Source organism: Lethenteron reissneri, chromosome 53 (genome assembly GCF_015708825.2).
Source record: "Lethenteron reissneri isolate LAM-NWPU_2019-01 chromosome 53, ASM1570882v1, whole genome shotgun sequence".
Taxonomy (NCBI): Eukaryota; Metazoa; Chordata; class Hyperoartia; order Petromyzontiformes; family Petromyzontidae; genus Lethenteron; species Lethenteron reissneri.
Window position 1 is genome coordinate 5,256,698 of NC_083831.1, and position 23,164 is coordinate 5,279,861.

The 23,164-nt window shown below is 57.6% G+C and overlaps 1 protein-coding gene across 1 annotated transcript in view; it reads right to left on the minus strand.

Annotated features, from left to right (window-relative positions):
* The window catches only part of LOC133356203 (CLK4-associating serine/arginine rich protein-like), a 48,527-nt gene that overhangs the window by 19,363 nt on the left and 6,000 nt on the right, over positions 1-23,164 (minus strand). The window contains 18 exon segments of the mRNA XM_061573580.1: positions 701-747; positions 1,463-1,548; positions 1,909-1,953; positions 2,825-2,903; positions 6,787-6,847; positions 8,935-8,974; positions 10,798-11,310; positions 11,714-11,729; positions 11,732-11,756; positions 11,759-11,861; positions 14,253-14,600; positions 15,613-15,654; positions 16,244-16,317; positions 16,582-16,660; positions 18,308-18,404; positions 19,083-19,423; positions 21,103-21,193; positions 21,999-22,075. Of these exon segments, the coding sequence (XP_061429564.1) occupies positions 701-747; positions 1,463-1,548; positions 1,909-1,953; positions 2,825-2,903; positions 6,787-6,847; positions 8,935-8,974; positions 10,798-11,310; positions 11,714-11,729; positions 11,732-11,756; positions 11,759-11,861; positions 14,253-14,600; positions 15,613-15,654; positions 16,244-16,317; positions 16,582-16,660; positions 18,308-18,404; positions 19,083-19,423; positions 21,103-21,193; positions 21,999-22,075 (2,164 nt within the window).

The following is a 23,164-nucleotide window of genomic DNA, read 5'->3' on the forward strand; positions in this document are numbered from 1 at the left end:
GGTGGCGGTGGTGGTAGTGGTGATGATAGTGGTGTCGATGGCGGTAGTGGTGGCGGTGGCAGTAGTGGTGTCGGTGGTAGTGGTGGTGGCGATAGTGGTGGTGGTGGCGGTGGTGGTGGTGGTAGTGGTGATGATAGTGGTGTCGGTGGTGGTAGTGGTGTCGGTGGCGGTAGTGGTGGCGGTGGTAGTGGTGGCAGTAGTGGTGGCGGTAGTGTGGATGGTGATGTGAGTGGCGGTGGTGATGATTGTGGTGTAGGTGGTGACAGTGGTGGTGGTATGAGTGCTGCAGAATGGTATGCAAAACAGTCGTGTTATGCGAGAGAGACGCACATGGAGACAAAGTGAGAACGACTAGAATGACAGAGAGAGACAGAATGAGAAAGACAGACAAAAGTGAGCGAGTGAGCGGGTGGGTGAGTGAGAGATTGAATGAGTATATGAATGGGTGGATGAGTGCGTGAGAAGTTGAGTAGACAAGTGGGTGGGGGTGTGTGGGTGAGTGAGAAGGTGAGAGGGTGAGTGAGTGAAAACGTTATTGAGTGGGAGAGTGAATGAGCAAGTGACTGAGTGAGTTGATGAGTAAGTTCATGAGCATGTCGAGAAGTGAGCGAGTGAGTGAGAGAGTGGCGAGTGAGTGAGAGAGTGGCGAGTGAGAGAGTGGCGAGTGAGTGAGAGAGTGGCGAGTGAGAGAGAGAGTGGCGAGTGAGGTGTACCTGGACTTGTAGGAGGAGGAGCCGTAGTCTCGACCTGTGGGCAGGAGGAGACACGGGAGGAGACACGGGATGAGACACGGGAGACGACGCGGGACGAGACGCGGGACGAGACGTGGGAGGAAACTCAAGAGATGGGCGTTCTCCCCGCAAAACTGCAGAGTAAGAGACAGAGGCAGGGCGAGGCAGGGCGAGGCAGACAGAGGCAGAAAGAGGCAGACAGAGGCAGACAGAGGCAGACAGAGGCAGACAGAGGCAGACAGAGGCAGACAGAGGCAGACAGAGGCAGACAGAGGCAGACAGAGGCAGACAAAGGCAGGGCGAGGCAGGGAGAGGCAGACAGAGGCAGACAGAGGCAGACAGAGGCAGACAGAGGCAGACAGAGGCAGACAGAGGCAGACAGAGGCAGACAGAGGCAGACAGAGGCAGGGAGAGGCAGGGCGAGGCAGGGAGAGGCAGACAGAGGCAGACAGAGGCAGACAGAGGCAGGGCGAGGCAGGGCGAGGCAGGGCGAGGCAGGGAGAGGCAGACAGAGGCAGACAGAGGCAGACAGAGGCAGACAGAGGCAGAGAGAGGCAGACAGAGGCAGACAGAGGCAGACAGAGGCAGACAGAGGCAGACAGAGGCAGACAGAGGCAGACAGAGGCAGGGAGAGGCAGGGCGAGGCAGGGCGATGCAGGGAGAGGCTCGGCATGACGGGGAGACTCGGGGACCCCGGGCGCCACTGGGCGAGCGTTGCGGGTGCTCCTCACCGTGCTTGGGGCTGCCCGAGCGGCTGCGGCGCTCCCGGTAGTCGTGCCGATCGTCGTCCCACTCATCGCGGTCCTTCTCCCTCTCCCTGTATCCCGGGTCACACGGCGCACGGGTCAGAGGTCGAGTTGTTGTTGTTTGTGCACCACTGCCAATGCCGCAGCAGCATCACTGAACAACGTCGTTAAGTTAACGAGGTGAGGTGGAACTCAGGAGACCAGGATAAGAGGCTCATTTACGAGAGCCTGGGTCACCAAAATAAAAAAGCAAATCGCCGTCAACGGTAACTTGCGCCGGGCGCTCTGGGGACCAATCGCCCGTGGGCTGAGCACGACGCAGCAGTCACTCGCTACGTCGCGACAGTGTTCACGGTAACGTCACGGTGTCTTGCCAATAATCACGGGGGAGGTGGGGCGGTGGTGGGGGTGCCGACTACGACGCCTCTTACTTTTGTCGCATTCGTCGAGCCAGCGCCCTCAGCTCATGCTCGCGGCTCCTAGGGGCCACAACAACCACAGCAGCAGCAGCAGGAGCAGCAGCAGCAGCACCGAGAGCATCATCACGTCGTCCAGCGGCTCGCGACGACGCACCCAGAAGGTGCCCCCCACCCCCCCCGCCCCCTTTGTCTCCCCAGTGGCGATGTTTACACACTGCACTGGGTGCTCATTTTGAGGTTGAGTCGACCAAGGTGAGGCCCAGAACCGATTCGGATAATCGTCACTGCTGGTTTTGAGCGGGGAATCGAACTCGGCTCGAAGCCGGGTTCGTAGAGCGGAGCGCTAACCGCTGCGCCACCGCTCCCCGACACACAGACACGCGCACGCGACGGACACGCACAGCAGACATGCGCATCTTTACATAAAAGTGAATGCTATTGTAATTGCATTCTGTATAAAATTTTAATGGGGTGTAATCCTAATTACATTTTGGAGAAGTGTAAATAATTGTAGCCAACCGCTGGATTTATTTATTTAATAATAATAAAAAGTGCCGCGCATTTGCGTGGCGCTGGCGAAACTTGCGGCACCATTACCCCGAATGGCAATCTCGGCAACAGTTTGGGCAAAATACTCGCACTGTTTAAAGAGCGCACGGTGAAAACAAGTCAAGCCCAGCGAACGCATGCACCGCAAATATGCTCGCTCGCACACGCGTGTGTGGACAAAGACACCCCGTGTAGCCTTTAACAGGCTGCGTCAGGGCAAGTGCTGTTTGCGAGTAGCCTAGGAAGGCCGACACGGTGCACGATGGGGAAGGGTGGTCGCACCACACCCACCAACCTCTACATCCTCACAGCTCTATACCTGCTCACCCACACACTCACTCACTCACCCAAACAGACAGCCCCACACTCACTCACTCACTCACCCCCACGCCCGCTCACCTCTCTCTCCTGGGCTTGCTGTGCCTGTTTGTGATGTGCGGCCTTCTTATCGGCTTTATCTGTGGTCAAGAGATGGGGGGAGGGTGTTGGTGAAAGTTCCACATTCACGGTCAGAATCCAGGAGCGCTGTTTCTCACGGTGACATTGAACAGCGGAGTGACAAGCACCAGGCAGTCTCAACGACGGGTTTCAGGAAGGTGACGCCACAGCAGCAGGGGTCTGACCACCGATCATTTGGAGTATTTTGACTGCTATAAATTTCCATGTGATAAGCCACTTTTTTGAGCTATCATTTGTGGCCAGGTCGCTTCTGAAAAATAAGTTCATACCTCAGTGGGTACATCTTAAACCACCTCATCTACGTCGTTTCTAATCGTCCCCCCCCTCCCCCAACCAGTGTCATTTGACTATCTTGTTTGCCTCCGTGAGCCCGCACGTTAACAGCCCTGCAGTTGCCTGCTCACGCCACCGCCGCTGGTGCCAGGGTGTCTGCTCGGAGCGGCTCTTAGAGAAGAGAGACCCTCCAGGTGGCACCAAGGGCCGAATCTCCTATGCAGGACTGCGACGTATTTACGTGTATGTACGTGTATGCACGTGTATGAACGTGTATGTATGTGTATGTATGTGTATGTATGTGTATGTTGACCTTCTTTCGCACCGAACGTAGCCGGACCGGGGAAGGGAAATAAACTAAACACAAATAGTAGTTCTAAAAACATGAGTTTGTCAATCTAGAATCTGATGATGGTGATTTACAAGTGCATAGCTCCAGTGCCTTCCTACTATCAGAAGGAAGAGCGTTCCAGACGGCCGCAGAAGCGCATCTGAAAGTGCCACGCGATGCGGTGACCGCCGTCTTTATTCCGATGGCCGGCCAAGAGCCACTGCTGTGAGGGTGATGGGCGGAGTTCGCCGTGATGATGATGGTCTACGCCACCACCACCACGACAGCTACCGACGGGACAGAACCACGGGGAAACATCGGGCGGCATGTGGCGATGGCGTGGGCCAACCGCGGCCGGCTTGGGACCGGAAACTCTCCCCGCGAGTTGACGTCGCGCGCTAATAAAACACGCGATGTTGACAACACATTAACGAGGTGGGTGGGTGGGTAGGAAGGGGGGGTGGGGGTGCGTGTGGGGTGGGTGGGGGGCGAGCGAGCGAGCGAGGCCGCCAGCCCGTGACACACGCAAACGCGCGCACGGCCCTCCAGCGCTCACATTTCGGCGCAGGGTTTTACTCGCGAATGTAGTTTTTTTTTATCCAATCAAGAAAATAATTATTAATTTGAATTTATTTTTGGGATGGGGGCGAATGGTGGTGGGGGTAAACCACCCCCGCACCCACCCACGAACAAATTAAATTAAAAACAAGGTGAATGTAACATTCAATGAACGCTGTGGATTTTTTTTCGGGAGCGCCAGAACTGCAAATTGGCACGGAGGCTGTGAGCAGCGCGTTCCGGGGCGCGTGACAACGCGGCGCCACACAGTGTTGAAAGTCGCGGCGCAATCACCACCGTTAACCGGTTAGGGTAGGACCACGGCGCTGCACGCATGGTGCGTGTATGCGGTGTGTGCACGCGGTGTGTGCGCGCGGTGCGTGCGCGCGGTGTGTGTACGCAGTGTGTGCATGGTGTGTGCGCGTGGTGTGTGTGTGAATGTGTGCGGTCTGCGACCGAGCATTCACACGCCTCCAAGTGTACCGAGACCAGAGGTCGCAATCGGGTACCCGATACCCGTACCCTACCCGATACCCGGCTACCCGTACCTGGTCGGGTACGGGTACGGGTACCCGTTTGCGACCCTGGTGCGGCCGGGTACGGGTACGGGTAGGCCGTGAGTCACTGGTGAGTCACCGTTTGTCACTCATTTCCCAACGTCTTGTCTCTTCTGACAATTAAAGTTTCTAGAATCAACCCACCCGCGCCTGCAACATGGCTTCATCCCAGAGGTCGCAATCGGGTACCCGATACCCGTACCCTACCCGATACCCGGCTACCCGTACCCGGCCGGGTATCGGGTACTGGTACGGTACCCGGCCGGATGTCGGGTACGGGTACCCGGCCGGATATCGGGTACGGGTACCCGGCCGGGTATCGGGTGCGGGTACCCGTTTGCGACCCTGGTGCGGCCGGGTACGGGTACGGGTAAGGAATCTGAGACTGACACAAGCACCGTGGTGACATCACCGTTACTTAGGGGCGAACGCCAGTTGTTATTGTGGGTGCCCGGTCCGGCTACCGTCCAGCGCAAAGCAAAGGAACGGCCGCGGTGACGGTGGGAGAGGGCAGGGGGCAGTGAGGGGGGTAGGGGGAGCCAGGGTGGCCGGACACGATGCCCAGAGCTGCTGCGTTGGTCACGACGAACGCGTCACCGGGTCACCGGCTAGCTGCTGGAAAATGGTGGCTACGTGACGAGATGCCGCAGCTTGGAGAGGGTGATACCCAAGGCGGTGTGCCGGGTTGGTGGTGACGCGGACCGACCCGGGTGAGACCTAAGGCCCGATGATGCCGCGATCAAGAAACCCACCGCACGGCGGCGACGGTGCAAGTGGCGGGGGTGGCGGCGGTGGTGGTGGTGGTGGTGGGGGGGTGGTGGTGGTAGCACGAGCCACAGGTGGTGGCTCGTGCGATGAGCGGCGAGCGATCAGGTTAATCGCCATTAGCACTCGACACGACCGCAAAGTTTTCACAATTATCAATTGAACATCGGGTGGGGGTTGGTGGGTGGGGGGGTGCCGGCCCCCCACTCCCCCTTCTATTTTGCGAGCTCGTGAGCGCGAGTGTGCGAGTGTTTCTCGGGGTGGAGAGGACGCAGCAATTAGCCTAAATAATTCATGCTCCGCAGCGCACGCGCAGCCACTTCTAATTAGCGCTAAAGCGGCGGCGGCGGCGGTGGGGCGGTCCGCGCGCGCTGGCCCCGAGTGGCGGCCCGGCCGATCCATAAAAGATGGCGCTGCGCATTTCAAAGTGTCAGGTCGGCTTAGGCACGCAGCCTCCCGGTCCGGGCTCACGGCCGCCACGCTCGTCACACTTAATTCGGGACAAACCCCGCCGCCGACGGACCCGCGGCTCGTTAGGGTAGCGATCCGGCCGCGGAGGGGAGAGAGCGGACGCTAAAAAAATAACGCGCCGCCCGAGGGCCTGGCTAGCTAAAGAGGGTGCAGCAGCCCCAAACGGTTATTTAAATCTCGCGAAACGCCCGCCATCATCATCTCGCTCGCTCGCTCTCTCGCCTAACGCTGCCGGGATTGCGGTCGGCGCGAGCGGCGTGACCGACGTGGCTCCCGGCGTTCGTGATGCGGTGAGACAGCAGCGGGCGGCGCCGAGCCTCGAGTGGGCTTCGGGGTTATTGCGCGTGAACGCACCGTGCGTGCGTACACGCACCGTGCGTGCGCGTACACGCACCGTGCGTGCACGTACACGCACCGTGCGTGCGTACACGCACCGTGCGTGCACGTACACGCACCGTGCGTGCACGTACACGCACCGTGCGTGCGCGCTCAAGGCATCGGATGAATGCGTAGCCCCTGCAAGTTCTCACTCGTGGCCACAGCCGACGGCACGACCTCCGCTAGAGGGCGCTCTGGAGAGCCCTTCCAGTTGTCGTGTTTGGTCTGCTCTTTATGACGCTGGCTGGCCGGGACCTCTCGGGTCGCAGGGGCGAGAAGAGAACCCACACTTTACCCCACCGTACACGAGCCGCCCATCACAGCCTAACGGTGGTGTACACCTCAAGGGCGCCGCTGGGGGAGGAACAAGGGGTGGTGGGCGGTCGCGACATTTGAGAAACGAGCTTCACCGTTCCAACTGCCGCCGCTGAGAGATCGAACCGGCGTCTTTCCAGGGGGGGGTGGGGGGAGGGGGTGGGCAGTACAGCAAGCGGGTGGTCAGTGTGCCCGGCGTCTAGGGGCGGACGCGGCGAGCGGGTGGCGACTCACATTGCTTGTTGAGAGCCTTCTGCATCTTGATCTTGAGCCTCTCCCGCGGCGTCATCTTGGCCTGCAACGGAACGGCGCGGCGTGGGGCGCGGTGAGCGACGACTCTCACCGCCATCATTAACGCGCCACGCGCGCACCGCCAACACTCGGCGTGCCACCCAAGCTCCAGCGGCGATTAGCTACGCCAGACACGCGTTGCCTCAACGTCACCCCACCCCTCCTCCACCCAAACCCCCCATGCTTCTGTTAGCATCCCACAACTTGATTAACTCAGGGGTCTTTAAATAATCGCAAGCTAAGACGGAGACCTCGAATTTGCCACGTTGTGTCCCGAGAGTGGGCTGACATATTCAAGGAATTGTTGTTGGTGCGTGACAACGACGATGACGACGATGATGAGGACGATGTTCGTAACTTCGTGCGTTTCCTTCCCACGGGATCTTTTTATTTTTATTGGGCAATTAAGCTTAATTACTCGGGTCACTCCGAGCACAACGATGCGGAAGAACGCCGCCGCGCTGCTGGTGCATCGCGTGGGAACAGCGTGGACCTCCAGAATAATAAACACCTCCTCCTTCAAGACCCAAACGTCATCATCGTACACCTCCTCCTGGCTTTGACATTCCGCATCTTCCTCCAAGACACCGGCGGTGTAACCGTCGGCCACATCAGAACATCATCATCAGCAGGCCGACGACGCTGCACCACATCTCCGTCACGAATAGAAAACGGAAGACGGCCACAGTGGTGCGCGACTGTGGCCGTGCAACCCAACACGATGTGTCCAGGAGATTGACGCCAATGTGAGGTGCTGCTGCTGCTGCTCGCAACGACGAGAGGGCTTCAGCAGAGCGAGAGAGAGTTCGTGTCGTTTCGCTGTTCCTCCTCCTCCTGCGTTGAAGTAGCGCAGACCATAGTGGGTTTACTCTGCGGTCTACAGGAAAATAGCATTCGTGATGATGCTGCTGCGCTGATAATGATACTGCTGTTGCAGCAGCTAATGACACTGTTGCTAATGTTTCTACAGCTGATGACAACGATGATAATTCGATAAGGAGAACTCCTGCTGCTACTGCTGTTGTTGCCGACGATGAAAATGATGAACGTGATGATTGGGTCACCTGTCCCCAACAAACCCTGGCCCCTGACCCCTCGGCTTGAACACTCTGACCAGACGCACCAATCTGACCCGTTAATACATTAGTAATAATTATGCTTGTTTAGCCACTCAAGCCTCACCGAGTCTCGCGTATATCTTTCAGTGGGGGGGGGGCGCTGATCACAGCCGAGTACGCACGTATGTATGTTGAACTTATTTCGCAACCATACGTAGCCAACCGCGCCAACTAAACGGTGTGGGCGCGGTTCCAACGGAGTAACCGGCAAGTGTCATTGTCGGCAAAGCGTGGCGGCGGTGCGTTTGCATTTTTGTTTCCGCACGCCACAGACGAGGTGACGTGCGCTCTGGCCGAGAGAGGGGGGGGGAGGGGGAACCGGCGATGCCGGCGCATTCGGCATCACCCACGATGTTTGCACCAGTAAAGGATTCACTTCGACTGGCACACGGTCTCAAGTTTTGGACAACCGTGTCACACGTGCAAATGCACGCACACACAATGACAAAGATTCCACCCCCCCTCCCTCCCGGATAGCCTTCACAGGCTGTCGGGAGCAAGTGCCGCGAGCGAGGAGCAGCGCCGATGAAGGCCGGCGCGGCGCACGAGCGGGAGGGTGGCCAGCACCACGCCTCGGCCGACTTTCTCTCCCCGGTGGTGATGTTTTACATGCTGTATACAGGTTACTCGTTTGAGGCCGAGTAGATCTAGTGGAGGCCCAGGACCGATTCAGATAATCGTCACCGGTGTTGGTGGCCGTGAGCGATATTCGAACTTGGGTCGCCGGATTTGTAGCGCAGTGCCTTAACTGCTGCGCCACCACTCCCCACACATACATACACACATATGCATACAAGCACAAAGACACACATGCACACACACACAAAGATACATACACGCACATGTACACACACACGCGTACACAAACTAAATCACACACACGTGCACACGCACACACACACACGAGCACAGACAGACACGGTGTCTGCATGACTGGCAGCTGAAACAAAGACAAAGCTAAATTCTTACTGACTTTGGCAGCTCCAGTTTCTCTACCAGTCGGTGTGTCCGGCCTGCAAAACACAAAAACCCAATGAGCGAGGAGCACTCTGCAATCAACAGGTCACTGGACAGACCCACGCACACACACGCACGCACACACGCACGGAGGCCAAGCCGACCTTAGGGAAGCCCACTACCGGTTCAGATCATCTTCACCGGTGTTGGTGGCCACGAGCGGGAACCGAACTCGGGTCGATGGGTTCGTAGCGCAGCGTGATAACCGCTCCCCACCAATATCGATACCCACCGTTCGCCACTAAGTGACGGTGATGTCACCACGGGGCCTGTGCCAGGCCAGGTGCACTTGGCAGGTCACGGGACAGACCCTGGTGCCATGGGTTGAATGAGATGACGGCAGATGCACCACCTGTGCCCCCGACGGTGCCAACTTGTTGTGTTTTAGCTGCCCGGTGCTCCACTCGTTGTTGTGAGTGTTGCTTCTTTGCCCTCCCGTTTTGCTGTGAGGCGTCTGCCTCCAACTTCCCAGTAGCACCTTTCACGAGCTGCCTCCATAGAGGCCGATCTTGACACCAGTCATTGCCAAGTCCACTCACCTCCATATCCTCTCGGACCACATCATTCCAGTCCGTGTCAGGGCCCATTTAGCCCCCTCTATCCGGTCAAGCAAAAGCTGCTTGGGCATGCGGTGGCTGGGCATGCGGGCTACATGACCCAGCTAACGCAGCCTTGCTGCCGGAGTAGCTCATCGATGGGACTGTGCCCAGATCTTTCAAGGATTTGTGAACTTCTCACATAATCCAACCTCTTCTTGTTTCTTTCGGTAAAGTCACGTAGAAGGGAAGTAATAAAATAATAAAAATAAAACATAATAAAACAATTCTCACGACGTTTCGGCTACAACGCAAGCAGCCGTGTGCTGATGATCTGGTGATCCCCTCGACCGCACCCAGGCCCAACGCCTACGCATTTTCCATGAATATGCTAAATCCCTCTTCACATGCACATTCTTTTTGTTAAGGCGCTCTTCAACCCCCAATGCAGCTTATATATAAGCTCCTAGTTTGGTAGTGTCTCATTCTTCACCTGAAGACGGCTGCTTGCGTTGTAGCCGAAACGTCGTGAGAATTGTTTTATTATGTTTTATTTTTATTATTTTATTACTTCCCTTCTACGTGACTTTACCGAAAGAAACAAGAAGATGAATCCCTGCAGTCACGAAAGCTTTAAATCGAAATATAATCCAACCTGGTTGAAACCAGGATAAATCGTAGGCAGGCCAGCCTGAATGTTTATGACTGCGAAGTTGTTCTATTTGGGGGGTCCACATTTCACAAGCATGACTGTGGCCAAGAAGACCCAAAGATTTGTGTGAAGCGACAAGCCAGGTAGCTTCCACAAAGCAGCGTGACGCAGCTGCTGAAAAGATGCTGCTCGGCTGATGTGGAATGAGCCCTCTGCTGCCAAACTGGAGCTGGTCATAAGCAGACTGCGCAGGCATGCTAAACTCTCCACTTTCTCCAGAACTGCTTCATCACCAATGGGGAGTTGAGGAGGTGGAGCGTTTGATGGCACAAAATACCCAGGCAAGTGTTAAATTTTGGTGGGCAGCAATCACCAGATCATCAGCACACGTAACATGGTTGACCAATAGGGAGATATCCCCTCGACCGCACCCAGGCACCAACCAGCCTCCCATTGTATCTGTAACAGATGTAAATTGCTCAAGTACAGCCTCTGCTGTGAAACCGTAGCTGGTCATAAGCAGACTGCCATGGTCCTAAACCCTCTCCACTCTCTCCACAACCGCTCCCCACACACACACACACGTGTTAAACACACACGCTCTCGCAAGCGCGCAGCGGGGCGCTCTTACTTTTTAAGTCTGGGCCCGACGGCCTCAGCCGTGCCGCCCGGGGGGTTCCCGGAGAAGCCCGACGAGGAGGAGGATGCCGCCGCCACGGTGGAGATTCCGGCAGCAGCAGCGGCGGCGGCGGCCGCTGCCACCCCCCCCACCGCCGAGGCCGGGGGGGGGGCCCTGAGCTTGAGCGCCGTGGCGCGCGGGGGCCGGGCGGGGGAGCAGGGGGAGCGACTGCGCGGGGACCGACTGCGCCCGCTTCCCCGGCCACGGCCGCCGCTCATCTGGCCCCTTCCCCGATTCCGGTTCCGGCTTCGTGATCGGCTCCGGCTCCGGCTGCGAGTCCGGCTCCGGCTGCGAGTCCGAGGAGTCCGACTCCGGCTGCGGCTGCGAGTCCGGCTCCGGCTCCGACTCCGGCTGCGGCTGCGAGTCCGGCTCCGGGTCCGGCTCCGGGTGCGGCTGTGGGCCCGGCGGCCCTGCCGAGGGAACCGTTCGGAGGAGCGAGAGCGAGAGCGCCGCAGGGCGCGCGACCTGGTGCGGGGGGCAGGGGGGAGCGCCGGTCACTTCCCCGCTCGACGGCACAAAGCACGCGAGACGAAGCGGCCCGCAGAAGCGGACCTCACGGCGTTACCCGCGAGCACGCAGTAGGAGGGGGCGGTACTTCGTGGGGGAGGGGGGTCACGACACACGCAAACGGTGGAGGGGGGCTGGGAGAGAGGGGGGGCGGGTGCGGAGATGGGGAGATGATTACCGAGGGCGGCAACCAATCGGCGTGATCGATGGGACCGAGCGGGTTAGAGGGTGAGCGGCTTGCGAAAGCGGACGTCGCAGAGCTACGTCCGAGCACGCAGCAGGAGAGGGGCGGCAGGAGCGATGTTCATTGTGCGGCAGGGTGGGGGGGGGGGACACAAGGGGGAGATTCTGGGTTCGTCACCGCGAGGAGTAGGGGAGCGGTTGCGCCGCTCGTGTGACGACGAGTGGGGGGGGAGCGGTGGCGCCGCGGTGCCGGGCGGCGCCAGTGACGGCTCGAGCGTGAGCGCGAGCGCGACCTCCGGCTCGACGAGGAGCGCGAGCGCCGTCTCCTGCGGGGGGGGGGGGGGGGGGGGGGGGGGGGGGGAGTAGTCGAGAGGGGGGGGGGTGTGGAGATGGGGGGACGATTACGGGGGGTGGCAACCAATGAGCGCACGAAAGTCGTTTGAATACGTCCGGTCGAGCAACGAGAATTGCAGGACCCACAGTGGCGTGAATCTGTGTGTCTCTGTCTGTGTCTCCTTGTCTGTGTGTGCGTGTCTCCGTGTCCGTGTGCCTCCGTGTCCGTACGTCTCCGTATCTGTGTATCTCCATGTCTGTGTGTGTGTCTCCGTGTCCGTGTGTCTCCGTATCTGTGTGTCTCCGTGTCTCTATGTCGTTGTTTACCCAACTGCACCATCACCCAGTGAGCTGCATTCTAACGCCTCCACACACACGTAGTCAGCTCCTCTGACACCCGCACCGTCGTTGCAAAACGTGCCTTCCACAATGTGCAAGAAGAATTCCCTGCGTCTTGGCACGGCTGTGCACCACCTGTGCCTCCTCTGTCTCACAAGTCAAACGAAGCCGCTACTGCTTTTCAGAAAATCTAAACAATTTTATTTCACAAGATAAAGCCCACCGAGATATGTAGCTCTTTTTCAAAAGCGACCTGGCCACAAATGATAGCTCAACAAAGTGGATCATCATATTTAGGAATTCATGGCAGCAGTCAAATACACTAAACGCATGTTGATTCTAAATGTGGAGGGAAACACCAGGGGACCTCGGGAGAAATCTACGCAGCGTGGACGTGTGAATTTGGCGTCGTCACGACGGCCGAAGAGTTGGGACCCCGGCTGTGTGGCGTTTCCCCGCGTCACGGTCCAAACGTTGCCAAATTTTAATCAAGAATCAAATCGCACCGCAAATTGCTCAGCTGGGAGAAAATACGGAGCAACGTCGCCTCTCTGTTGAGAAAAAGTGGCAGGACCCTCCTATGACAGAGTCATAGGAGGGTCCTGCCACTGGGCGAGACTTTCCTGGGTGAAACGAGCACCGAGACAACCCCGACGACGACAGGCGGCAGCGCGCAAGCGAGCGGCCGCGAGAGCCGGAGACCCACCAACGGCCGCCCTCTTCACGGAGCCTCGCTCCTCCTTAACGAGGCCGGCGCACCACGAGGGACCGCGGTGTCCGCCAACGCTTAATTGTTTTAACGAGCCGCTAAACCCAACGGCGAGCGGCCCTGTCCCCCCCCCCCCCGCTTCCCCGCACCCCATCGCCCCCCACCCCTGCCCCCCCCCCCAACCTCCGTCCCCCGCCAGTTTATGCTGGCAGGTGTGAGCTGCCGGGTTCGGCCATTTGCGCCTGGCTCGCTAACGCGCGTCAATTAGCGCTTCCTGTGTGCCGTCGCCAGTGGCCGAGCCGGTGCCGGGAAACGTGTGCCGGCGCGTTGCACCGTCACCGTGCAGCTCGACGACTGTGATTGGACGGCTAACACTGTCACAGTGAAGCTCCACTGTGATTGGACGGGACGGACAGGTAACACCATTACCGTGAAGCTCTACTGTGATTGGACGGCATGCACAGGAAACACCACCAATTTTAAATAATCACATGACAGCCCAATCCAGAAAATTCTAGGAAGATAAATTAATATTATTATTATTTTTAAGCTTGTTAGCCAGGAAAGCCTCATTGAGTCTCAAGACCCAAGATTCAACGAGGGTCCTGCCAGGTTGTCTCCGCAGATGTTGCTGCTGCGTGTGGTGATTTGTAGGTAATTTTTGCAGCAATGTTTGGCTGATAGCGGCTGTGTGCGGTTATTATTTAGCTATGGGAGAAGGAAACCAGAGAATCCGGGAGAGACCCCACGCAAAACAGGGGGACAGAACACAGACTCCACTTGGTCATGGCGACATCACCACCGGAATCGCACCAGACTAGGTGCATTTTGAGGTCACATTACACACAATGCACACACACATTCATATAGATGCATAAACTGACACGCACACAGGAAGACACCACACAAAGATCCCCCATATAGCCTTAACAGAATGTTGGGGCAAGTGCTGTTAGCGAGAACCTATGAAGGCCGACATGGCGCACAGGGGGGTGTGTGGCCAGCACTACGCCCAGCCGCACAGGGCCGATTCAGATAATCGTCACTCCTCTTATTGCTCGAGAGCGGGAATCGAACTCGCGTTGCCAGGTTCGTAGCGTCGTGCGTTACCCACTGCACTACCGCTCATAAACATAAAACAAAGGTTCATCAGGAGGCTATTGGGGCATGCGCTGTTAACAAGCACCAATGAAGGCCGCCATAAACAGTCGCACTGAAACACACAGCCTCGCACACACACACAGTGCCACCGACACAATCACACTCGGTCCCAACGACACACAGGCACGCCGACACGCACAGGGCCGAGAAGTGAGAAAGTTTGAAAATTACCGACCGGGACGCGGCGCTATCACTTAGCGCCGGGGCGTTGGCCTTGCCGGAGCGCGACGCCGCGGCGGCCCCCCCCGCCGCCGACCCTCCCCCGGCGCGTCTCTGCGTCCCCCCGGCGTGGGTTCGATCTCCGGCCCTGGCGGTTGCCGATGAAGTCGCCGCGGCGGCGGAGGAGGAGGCGGCGCCGCCCTTCCCGGCGACGGCGCCCCCCGCCGCGGCGCCGGAGGCCGCGGCCGCCCCGCCGGCCCCCTCGTCGTCGCTTCCCCCGAAGCTGGTGATGAAGGTGATCTGGCCGAGACGGTCGCGCGACGCGCAGCACGAGCGCGAGCTCGAGCTGCTGCGCGAGCGCGACCTGCGGCGGCGCGCGGAGACACGCGGAGACACGAAAAGACACGCAAAGACACGCCGTGGTCACACGGAGACACACAAATACAAACATCCACCGTGTAGCCTTTAACAGAGTTGTTGGTGTAAGTGCCGTTAGCGAGTAGCACCTATGAAGGCCGGCGCAGTGCTTGACGGGGTGGACAATGATCTGCCCCGTGGGTTAGTGAGTTTTTCCACAGCCACCACCCCGCTCTCTTAAATTCAGCAAATCACCGGCGAAAAAGTGTGGAGGCGTTTATAGTATTTGGCTGCGACTATAAATTCCCACATGATGATAAGCCACTGTGTTGAGCTATCAGTTGTGGCCGGGTCTCTTAGAAACTAAAAATACTTGCACATTATAGTTTTGTATAGCCGTGTGTACGAGTTGGGTCAACATCAGCATGTTTGCTGGGTGCGTGCTATTCTATCCCCGCGTATCACGCAACGCGCTCAGGAGTTCCATGCCAATGTCGAGGCCTGACAGCAATGAGAGGCTTCGGGAGCGAGTTGCTTTGGTTGTGCTGTTCCTCCTCCGTTGAAGGAGCGCAGACCACAATGGGTTTACGGTCCATAGTTTAGGTTGTATGGCCACAGTAACACAACTGTCGCTTGTCTTTAATGTATCTCTACGTTTCTCTGTGTCTCTATCTCTGTGGGTCTCCGGTGTGTCTCCACGTGTCTCTGGGTTTACGAGACGGTCCATAGTTTGGGTTGCATGGCCACAGTCGCACGACTGTGGCTTGCCTTTAATTTTCCATTCGTGAAGATGTGCAATGAAAAAGGGCCATTGCCCGAATCGTCACCTATTATCAATATATACACATATCTAGTTTTTTCTTTATTTAGGCGAATCATTACAAGCCCAGCAATTGCCGTTCCTGTTTGGCTTCCGACTTCCCTGCGCCCACGACCAAGCCACGGGAGCCCAGCAGCGTTGAGGCTGGACAGCGCTTGGGTGCCTAACGGCCGTAACGAGTAGATGTGCACGCCGGTACCTTTTGTAGGGGTCGTAGGTCGGGCTGTCCCTCCTCGCGTAGCTGCAACACAGAACAAAAAGGTGGACGCGTCACGACCGGAGGCACGGGGGATCTGCCGCCAACCCCCCAAACCCCGTCTAAACGAGGGGTTTCCACCTAGTGGGGGGGGGGGGGTGGTTCCCGGGCCCCCCTTAAAGCCGCCACGACCGCCCACGTCGCCATAGCGGGGTTCAGTAGAATCGTGGGAGAATGTCCAAAGGGGTCGCAGCGCCGAGGGACAATGGCGGAGCTATCGAGTATGGTGCAGGCGGTGCAACGGCACCAACGAGAGTGGGGGGGGTGGGGCATGTGGCCACCGGGCTACGAAGAGGGAGCAGGGTCGAAGGGTGGGGGCCGTAGTGTGGGGGGGCGAGCGATCGTGGAGGGTCCTGGCAGCGTCAGCTTTGGCGGCGTGGCCGTTTGCCTGCCGGGCGTCCCGGCTGGGGGGTGGGGAGGGGTGTGGGGGTGGCGGCAGCGGCAAATCGTCGTGGTCTGGCGTCCGCGATTGGAGGGTCGCGCGTCACGTGAACCGCCCGTGGGACGCCGGGCAGCAGCGGCTTAACAAAGAGGGCAGTGGATGTGCATCGAGACCGTGGAGGAGAGGGGTTACCTGGGAGGGCTAATCTTCCTCTCCTTCAGCCGTTTCTCCCGGAACTCGCGTCGCTGACGGCGCGACTTCCTGCCCTGCACGCGCACGGAGCGTCCCAACACTTACACCGAGTCCACTTGGCAGACAGACCACTCGCTCACCCACCGCTCGCTCACCCACCGCTCCCTCACCCACCGCTCCCTCACCCACCGCTCGCTCACCCACCGCTCGCTCACCCACCGCTCGCTCACCCCTCACTCACCCGCCTCTCATTCACTCACCACTCGGTGGACTGGTCGAGACCAGACTCACAGAGCGCCCACCCTCCACCCTCTGGACTGCCCCCACTCTCGACTCACCGAGTACATAGACTTCTCCTCTTCGAGGGCCTTCGCGTACTTAATGGCCTCAATTTCATCCTTGTCCTTCCGGAGCATCCTGCGGTGAAGCATCATGACGGGGTGGGGGTGGGGCATTAACGGGAGGGCACTAACGAGGGGGGGGGGGGGGCATTATGGGGGGGGCGCTAACAGATTTCCGACAAGCCAGCTGCTCGGGCCTAACGAGAGGTGGGTGCCAGTGCGGAGCTCTTCTTCGGTCTTCCGTACGGCGGACATCGACGCAGCGCACCAACGACAATCTCGCGGAGCGTATCACCGTCGCTGCGATGTGTCCTTCGTATTTGTGGAACTGGGCATTGTGTCGTTATATGCTGCACGGTCTGTTCTGGATGACCACAGTCGCAGCACTGTTGGAGAGTTTTACATTTTCCATTTGTTCATCAGCTATCCACATCTGCCATGTATGCATGTTGAACGTGTTTCGCACCGTACGTAGCCAACCGTGCCAATCGGTGGTGTGGAATCAAAGGTGCGGTTTGTGCAGCGTGGATGCGGTTTAGGGTGGGATCATTAGCTTCGTGGAAGATCAAAACCCTCACGAGTGAGGGTTTTGATGGTGGATCGCTCGCCGCTCCCTGTGCAGGGTTCGCGAGTCGAAACGAATTTTAAACTCAACTATTTAAATGTTACCAGGTAAGGGCCATTGAGCTATACAGGCAGTCCCCAGGTTAAGGAAGACCCGACTTACAGAAATCCGACTTTACAGAAATGCTCCCATAAATCATGTAAAAAGTTGTTTTTCAATACTGTATGCATAAATGTTTGCAAGAGTGCAGGGCCTGTTCGTAAGCGTCAAGTCATTGATTTGGAGCACAAACGCCGCCTTCACCGAGCTTCACGAGGAGTCGGGTAAATGTCATTTTTCGTAGCGTTGCATAATCATTTTCCTCTTGTAGCATTACGTTATTGTTTGTTTTCTATGCTTCGTGTATTCATAAACAATTGGACAGTACAGTATACGTTACATTAGCTTAATCAAGGATAGTGTTAGCGTATATATTCGATCAAATGAAAGAATCATAGGAAGTGCAGAGTGTGCGTATATTTCTCGGGAACCTAACCCTTCCGTAACCCGGGGACTGCCTGTACAGTTATTTTTCAGAAGGGACGTGGCTATCACAACCGACAGCTTAACGAAGTGGCTCACCACCGTGTGCACATTCACAGCAGCAGCCAAACACTCTCAATGCGTGATGTTGATTCTAAACGTGGAGGGAACAACCGGAGGACCAGGAGAAAAGTCCCTGCGAGCACGGCGACAGAGACACCCAAACTCCAAATGTACAGCAGGCACCAGGGTCGGGATCGAGCCCACGACTTTCTGTATACCAGGCGAGGGAGTTAACCTGTCGCCACCCTGGCACGTGACGGGTTAACACTGCGTGCGTGTCATCAACCCGTCACAGAGCAGAACGTGACAGTGTTAAGAACCTGGCAACCAGCGTTCGATTATCTAAACCGGTCCTGGGCCTCCACTAGGTCGACTCGGCCTCAAATGAGTACCTGGTGCAGTGCGTAAATATCCTCAATGGGGAGACCAAGGCGGCCGGGCGTGGTGCTGGCCACCCACCCCCTCATGCGCCGTGCCGGCCTTCATAGATGCAACTCGCTAATGGCACTTGTCCCAATGGTCTGTTAAGGCTACAGGGGGATCTTTGTCTTTGGTGGGGTGTGGGGGCCTCACCGGACGTAGTCGGCGTCGCTCATGCCGTAGTTGGTGGCGCATTTGTTCATCTCGGCGATCTGCTCGGAGTTCAGCTCATCGATGTCCACCTCCACGTCTAGCGGGTGGGACGCGCACGGGGCGAGACAGCGACAACGCACGCGCTCACGCACACCCCGCACGCACCACCCCACAAAGACACGCACGCAGAGCATGCACCACACATACCGCACGCACCACATGCACCGCACGCACACCACCCACAAAGACACGCACACACCACACGGGCATGCAGACACCACACGCACCGCAAACACACCACTCACAAACACACACACACACCACACGCACTACCCCACAAAGACACGCACACACCACACGCGCCACACATACCGCACGCACCACCCCACAAAGACACGCACACCACACGCACTACCCCACTAAGACACGCACACACCACACGCGCCACACACCCCGCACGCACCACCCCACAAAGACACGCAAACCACACGCACTACCCCACAAAGACACGCACACACCACACGCGCCACACCCCCGCAAGCACCATCCCACAAAGACACGCACGCACCGCACGCGCCACACATACCGCACGCACCACATGCACCGCACGCACACCATCCACAAAGACACGCTCCACAAGCACACCACCGACAAAGACACGCACACACCGCATGCACCACCCCACAAAGACACGCACGCACCGCACGCACCACACATACCGCACGCACCACATCACCACATGCACCGCACGCACCGCACGCACAAAGACACGTACCGATGTCGGGGATGGTTCCGTCGGACTCGCTGCTGCTGCTGTCTCCATCGCCGCCATTGTCCCCGGCCCCCTCCTCGTCCTCCTCTCCCTCCTCCTCTTCGTCGTCGTCGTCCTCCTCCTTCTCCTCGTCGCCGCCACCGTCTCGATCGGCTCCCTCCCCGTGCTCTTCCGCTCCGCGCGCTCCGGGCCCGTGGCTGCTGCTGCCGCCACTGTTGTTGTTGCCGTGGGACGAGGCGGCGGCGGTGGCCGTGGAGGAGGAGGAGGGGATGGCGTCATCGGGGGCGACCGCCGGGGAGGAATCCTCGTAAGTGTAGCCGATGGTTGCGCGCTTCTCCGCCAGCCTGTCACGAGCGCACACAAAAGACAAAGGTCCCCTGTGTAGCCTCGACAGACTGCCGAGGGCGAGTGGGGCGCCAAGGTGGCGAAATGTTTACATTGTGGGTTCGACCCCGACCCCGACGCCTGTATATTTGGAGTCTGCATGTTCTCTCCCACCGTGGTTACGTGGATTTTTCTCCGGGTCCTCCTGTTTTTCCCTCCACATTGACAAACATGCGTTTAAAAGTATTTGGCTGCTATAATGTCCACATGATAAGCCACTTCGCTGATCTGTGGCTAGGTCATTTCTGAAAAAGAGCAAAATAGCTCACAGGAGCCTTACCTGGTGAAATACAAAATAGTTCAGTAGGAGCGGTGCCGTTAGTGAGCAGCGCCTACGAAGGCCGCCGCGGCAAATGTGGGGGGTGGGCAGCAAAGCCACGCCCGGCCACGGTTACGATGTTTACACATCGCTCCGGGTACTCTCGAGGCCGAGTTGACCTAGGGGAGGCCCAGTACCGGTTCAGACAATCCGTCGCTGGCATGAGCCGCGAGCGGAAATCGAACTCGGGTTACGGGGGTTAATAGCGCAACGGCGCTAACCGCTGCACTGCCGCTCCCCTGCCACACGCACAGGCAGAGGTGCACACACGCACAGGGAGGGAGGCAGCCGATGGCTGGACCCGGCAGGCCCGAGCACACACGAGGCCTACCAAGGGCTTTGTTTATAGCCACGACTCGTAACCACTGCTACAACGAGAGCTATGCGCCAGCTATACTGGACGTGATGTGCCAAATCCATTCTGTGGTTGCCAGCCCTCCAGCAAGTGGAAGGACAGAGGAGCGACCCTCACAACAACGTGTTCCCCAGCGGGGAGATAAAGGTGGTGCATCTCCCAGTCATCGTAATCGGTCAACCCATGGAACCTCGGTCTGTCCAGCGTGACCCCCTGCCGGCAGCGAGCCTTCTCCATTTCGCGGGATGGCCTCAGGAGTGCACCTAGCCTGGCACATGTGCCGTGGTGACGTCACTGCAACCAAGCGGCGAAAAGCGGTTGTGTTTGTTGTCGTTGTTGTGGGTTACCCGCACCTCCGATTAACGCGGTTGGCTACGTACGGTACAAACAAAATTCAACATACAGTCTGTTCTCCTATAAGACGTGTTTTATAATGCAAATTGAATACAACGCAATTGAGTGCGCGAGTAGGAATAAGCGGCCGTACAGCTTCCTCGGTGGAGCATCGCACGAGGCAGTGGGGTGCTGCTGGATGCTTCTAGATGCTACCCAAGCGCCTCGGCCTTAGTTCGTCCTGCGTACGCATCTCACGTGTTATCACGGACTGTGCGAGTCCAATTGGGCCCTCGGTAACGAGAAGACTCGACACAGTGCCGGGCCAGCCTTAACCCTGACCCCTAGGCGGGCGGAAGCACCAGGCAGGAGCAACCACGACAGCGCAGCAGCCACTCCTGTTGCCCTGGGCAGCGGCGGGCAGGGACGGCGCGCAGAGCAGCAGCAGCAGCGAGCGACTAAGCTACTGCGAGGCGGAACACGGGGCGGCGATGTCAGCGGCCGTTAATGTTTAACGAGGTCGTGGTTGGGGGCGGCTGCATGTCTGTACGTTGGAACTTCTTTCGCGCCATACGTAGCCAGCCACGCTAATCAGAAGTGGGGGGTGGTGGGGGTGGTGGGGGGTGCCGTACTTTTTCTTCTCCTCCTCCAGGATGCGGGGGTTGGTTGCCGTGCCGTACAGCTCGTCCATGTAGATCTGATAGAGACACTGGTCCTCCGAGACTGCCGTGGCGACACAAAGACAAAGGTTCCCAGACGCCCCAACGCAGGTGTAGCCTTTAAAATCGCAATTTCGGGTCAAGTGCTGGCACAGCAGAAGCAGCAGCCAACCATTCACGGCGATGTCACCGCGGCGCTCGTGCCAGGCTAGGTGTACTTTAGGCTGTGTGAAGTGTAACAGGCTCGCTAGCAGGAGGTTCACGGGACAGACCTAGGGGGTATGTTACGGGTTAACATGTGACGCACGAGACATGCGACACGCGCACGCACGGGACACGTGACACGCAATCGCGTGAGACACGTGACACGCAATCGCGTGAGACATGGGGCAGACGCGCAAACCCACGCATGACACCAACGCAACACACGCACACACAGACAGCAGACACGGCAAACACACGCGCACTCGTGTACATGTGCACTCCCATGAGCTTTAAGGAAACACTGTTACGCGCATTAGTTTGTGTTTTGTTCGTCTTTGGTGTGGGGGAGCAGTGGCGCAGTGGTTAATGCACTGCAATACGAAACCGGTCCTGGACATCTCCTAGGTCTACTCAGCATTAAAAAAGTTTCTGATGTGGTGTGTAAATATTAGCAATGGGGAAACAAAGGCGGTAGGGCGTGGTGCTGGCCACCCACTCCCTCGTGTGCCATGCTGGCCTTCATAGGTGCTCGCTAACAGCACTTGCCCCAACAGTCTGTTCAGGCTATTCGGGGGATCGTTGTTTTTTGCATGTACACGTGCACATGTGTGTGTGTGCGTGCATGTGTGCGTGCGTGCGCGTGTGTGTGCATGGCCATCACTCACTTCCCGCGAACTCATTCTGCACGAGGCAGCGGTAGCGCTCGTAGTTGCACCGGCGCTCGTCCCCATCCTCCCAGACGCTGCACAGCACCACGCACACACAAAGTCAAATATCTAGTGGCGATGTTTTTACGCACCGCACCAGGTACTTATTTGAGGCTGAGTCGACCTAGGGGAGGCCAATGACCGGTTCAGATAATCGTCACCGGTGTTGGCTGTGAGCGGGAATCGAACTCTAGTCGCCAGGTTCGTAGCGTCGCCCGCTAACCGCTAATCTAATGCTCAGAAGGACACTCAAGCAAGTGCATGCACACATGGCTACACACACGAACACACACGCGCACATGGCTACACACATGAACACACACACGCGCACATACGGAGTTAGCACACACGTCCTCTGCTCGCTCAATGGCCACTCCTGGTCCCTTGGGTTCTCACCTGGTTAAACAAGATTAAGTTAATCTCAGCCACTCAAATACTCACTCACTCACACAAATGGAACCTCATTTGCCAGTAAAAAATATAATTGTTTTTTTACCCGTCTATCTGGCAACAAAACTGACACCTTTTTTACAAGGAGTCATGTTTGCATAGACCACAATACCTGCAGTCATAATGCAAACAAAAAACATAACTCTGATAATGCATGCACTGTCCTTGAAGTTGATTGGTCCACACCCGAGACAGCTTTCCTTAGGCTTAGAGCCTAGTCTCACATGGGTTGGACCAGATGACGTCAAAAGGTGCCTTTTGCCAGATAGAAGGGTAAAAAAACAATTATCACTCACTCACTCGTTTACTCATTCACCTAACCATCCACCCAGCCATAGAACCACTCACTCAACCACTTATTCACCTACCCACTCATTCAACCGACCATTTACTCTACCACCAACTCATTCACTCACTCGCTTACCTAACCATCCATCCAGCCACTCAACCACTCACTGACTCAACCACTCATTCACCTACCCACTCACTGACTCTACCAACCATCCACTGAACCACCAACTCTCATTCACTCACTCATTCACCCAACCACTCCCTCACCCAACCATCCATCCAGCCACTCAATCATTCATTCACTCACTCAACCACTCAATGACCCACTCACTCACTCACCCAACCTTCCATGCAGCCACTCACTACTCTTGCAAACGGTAATG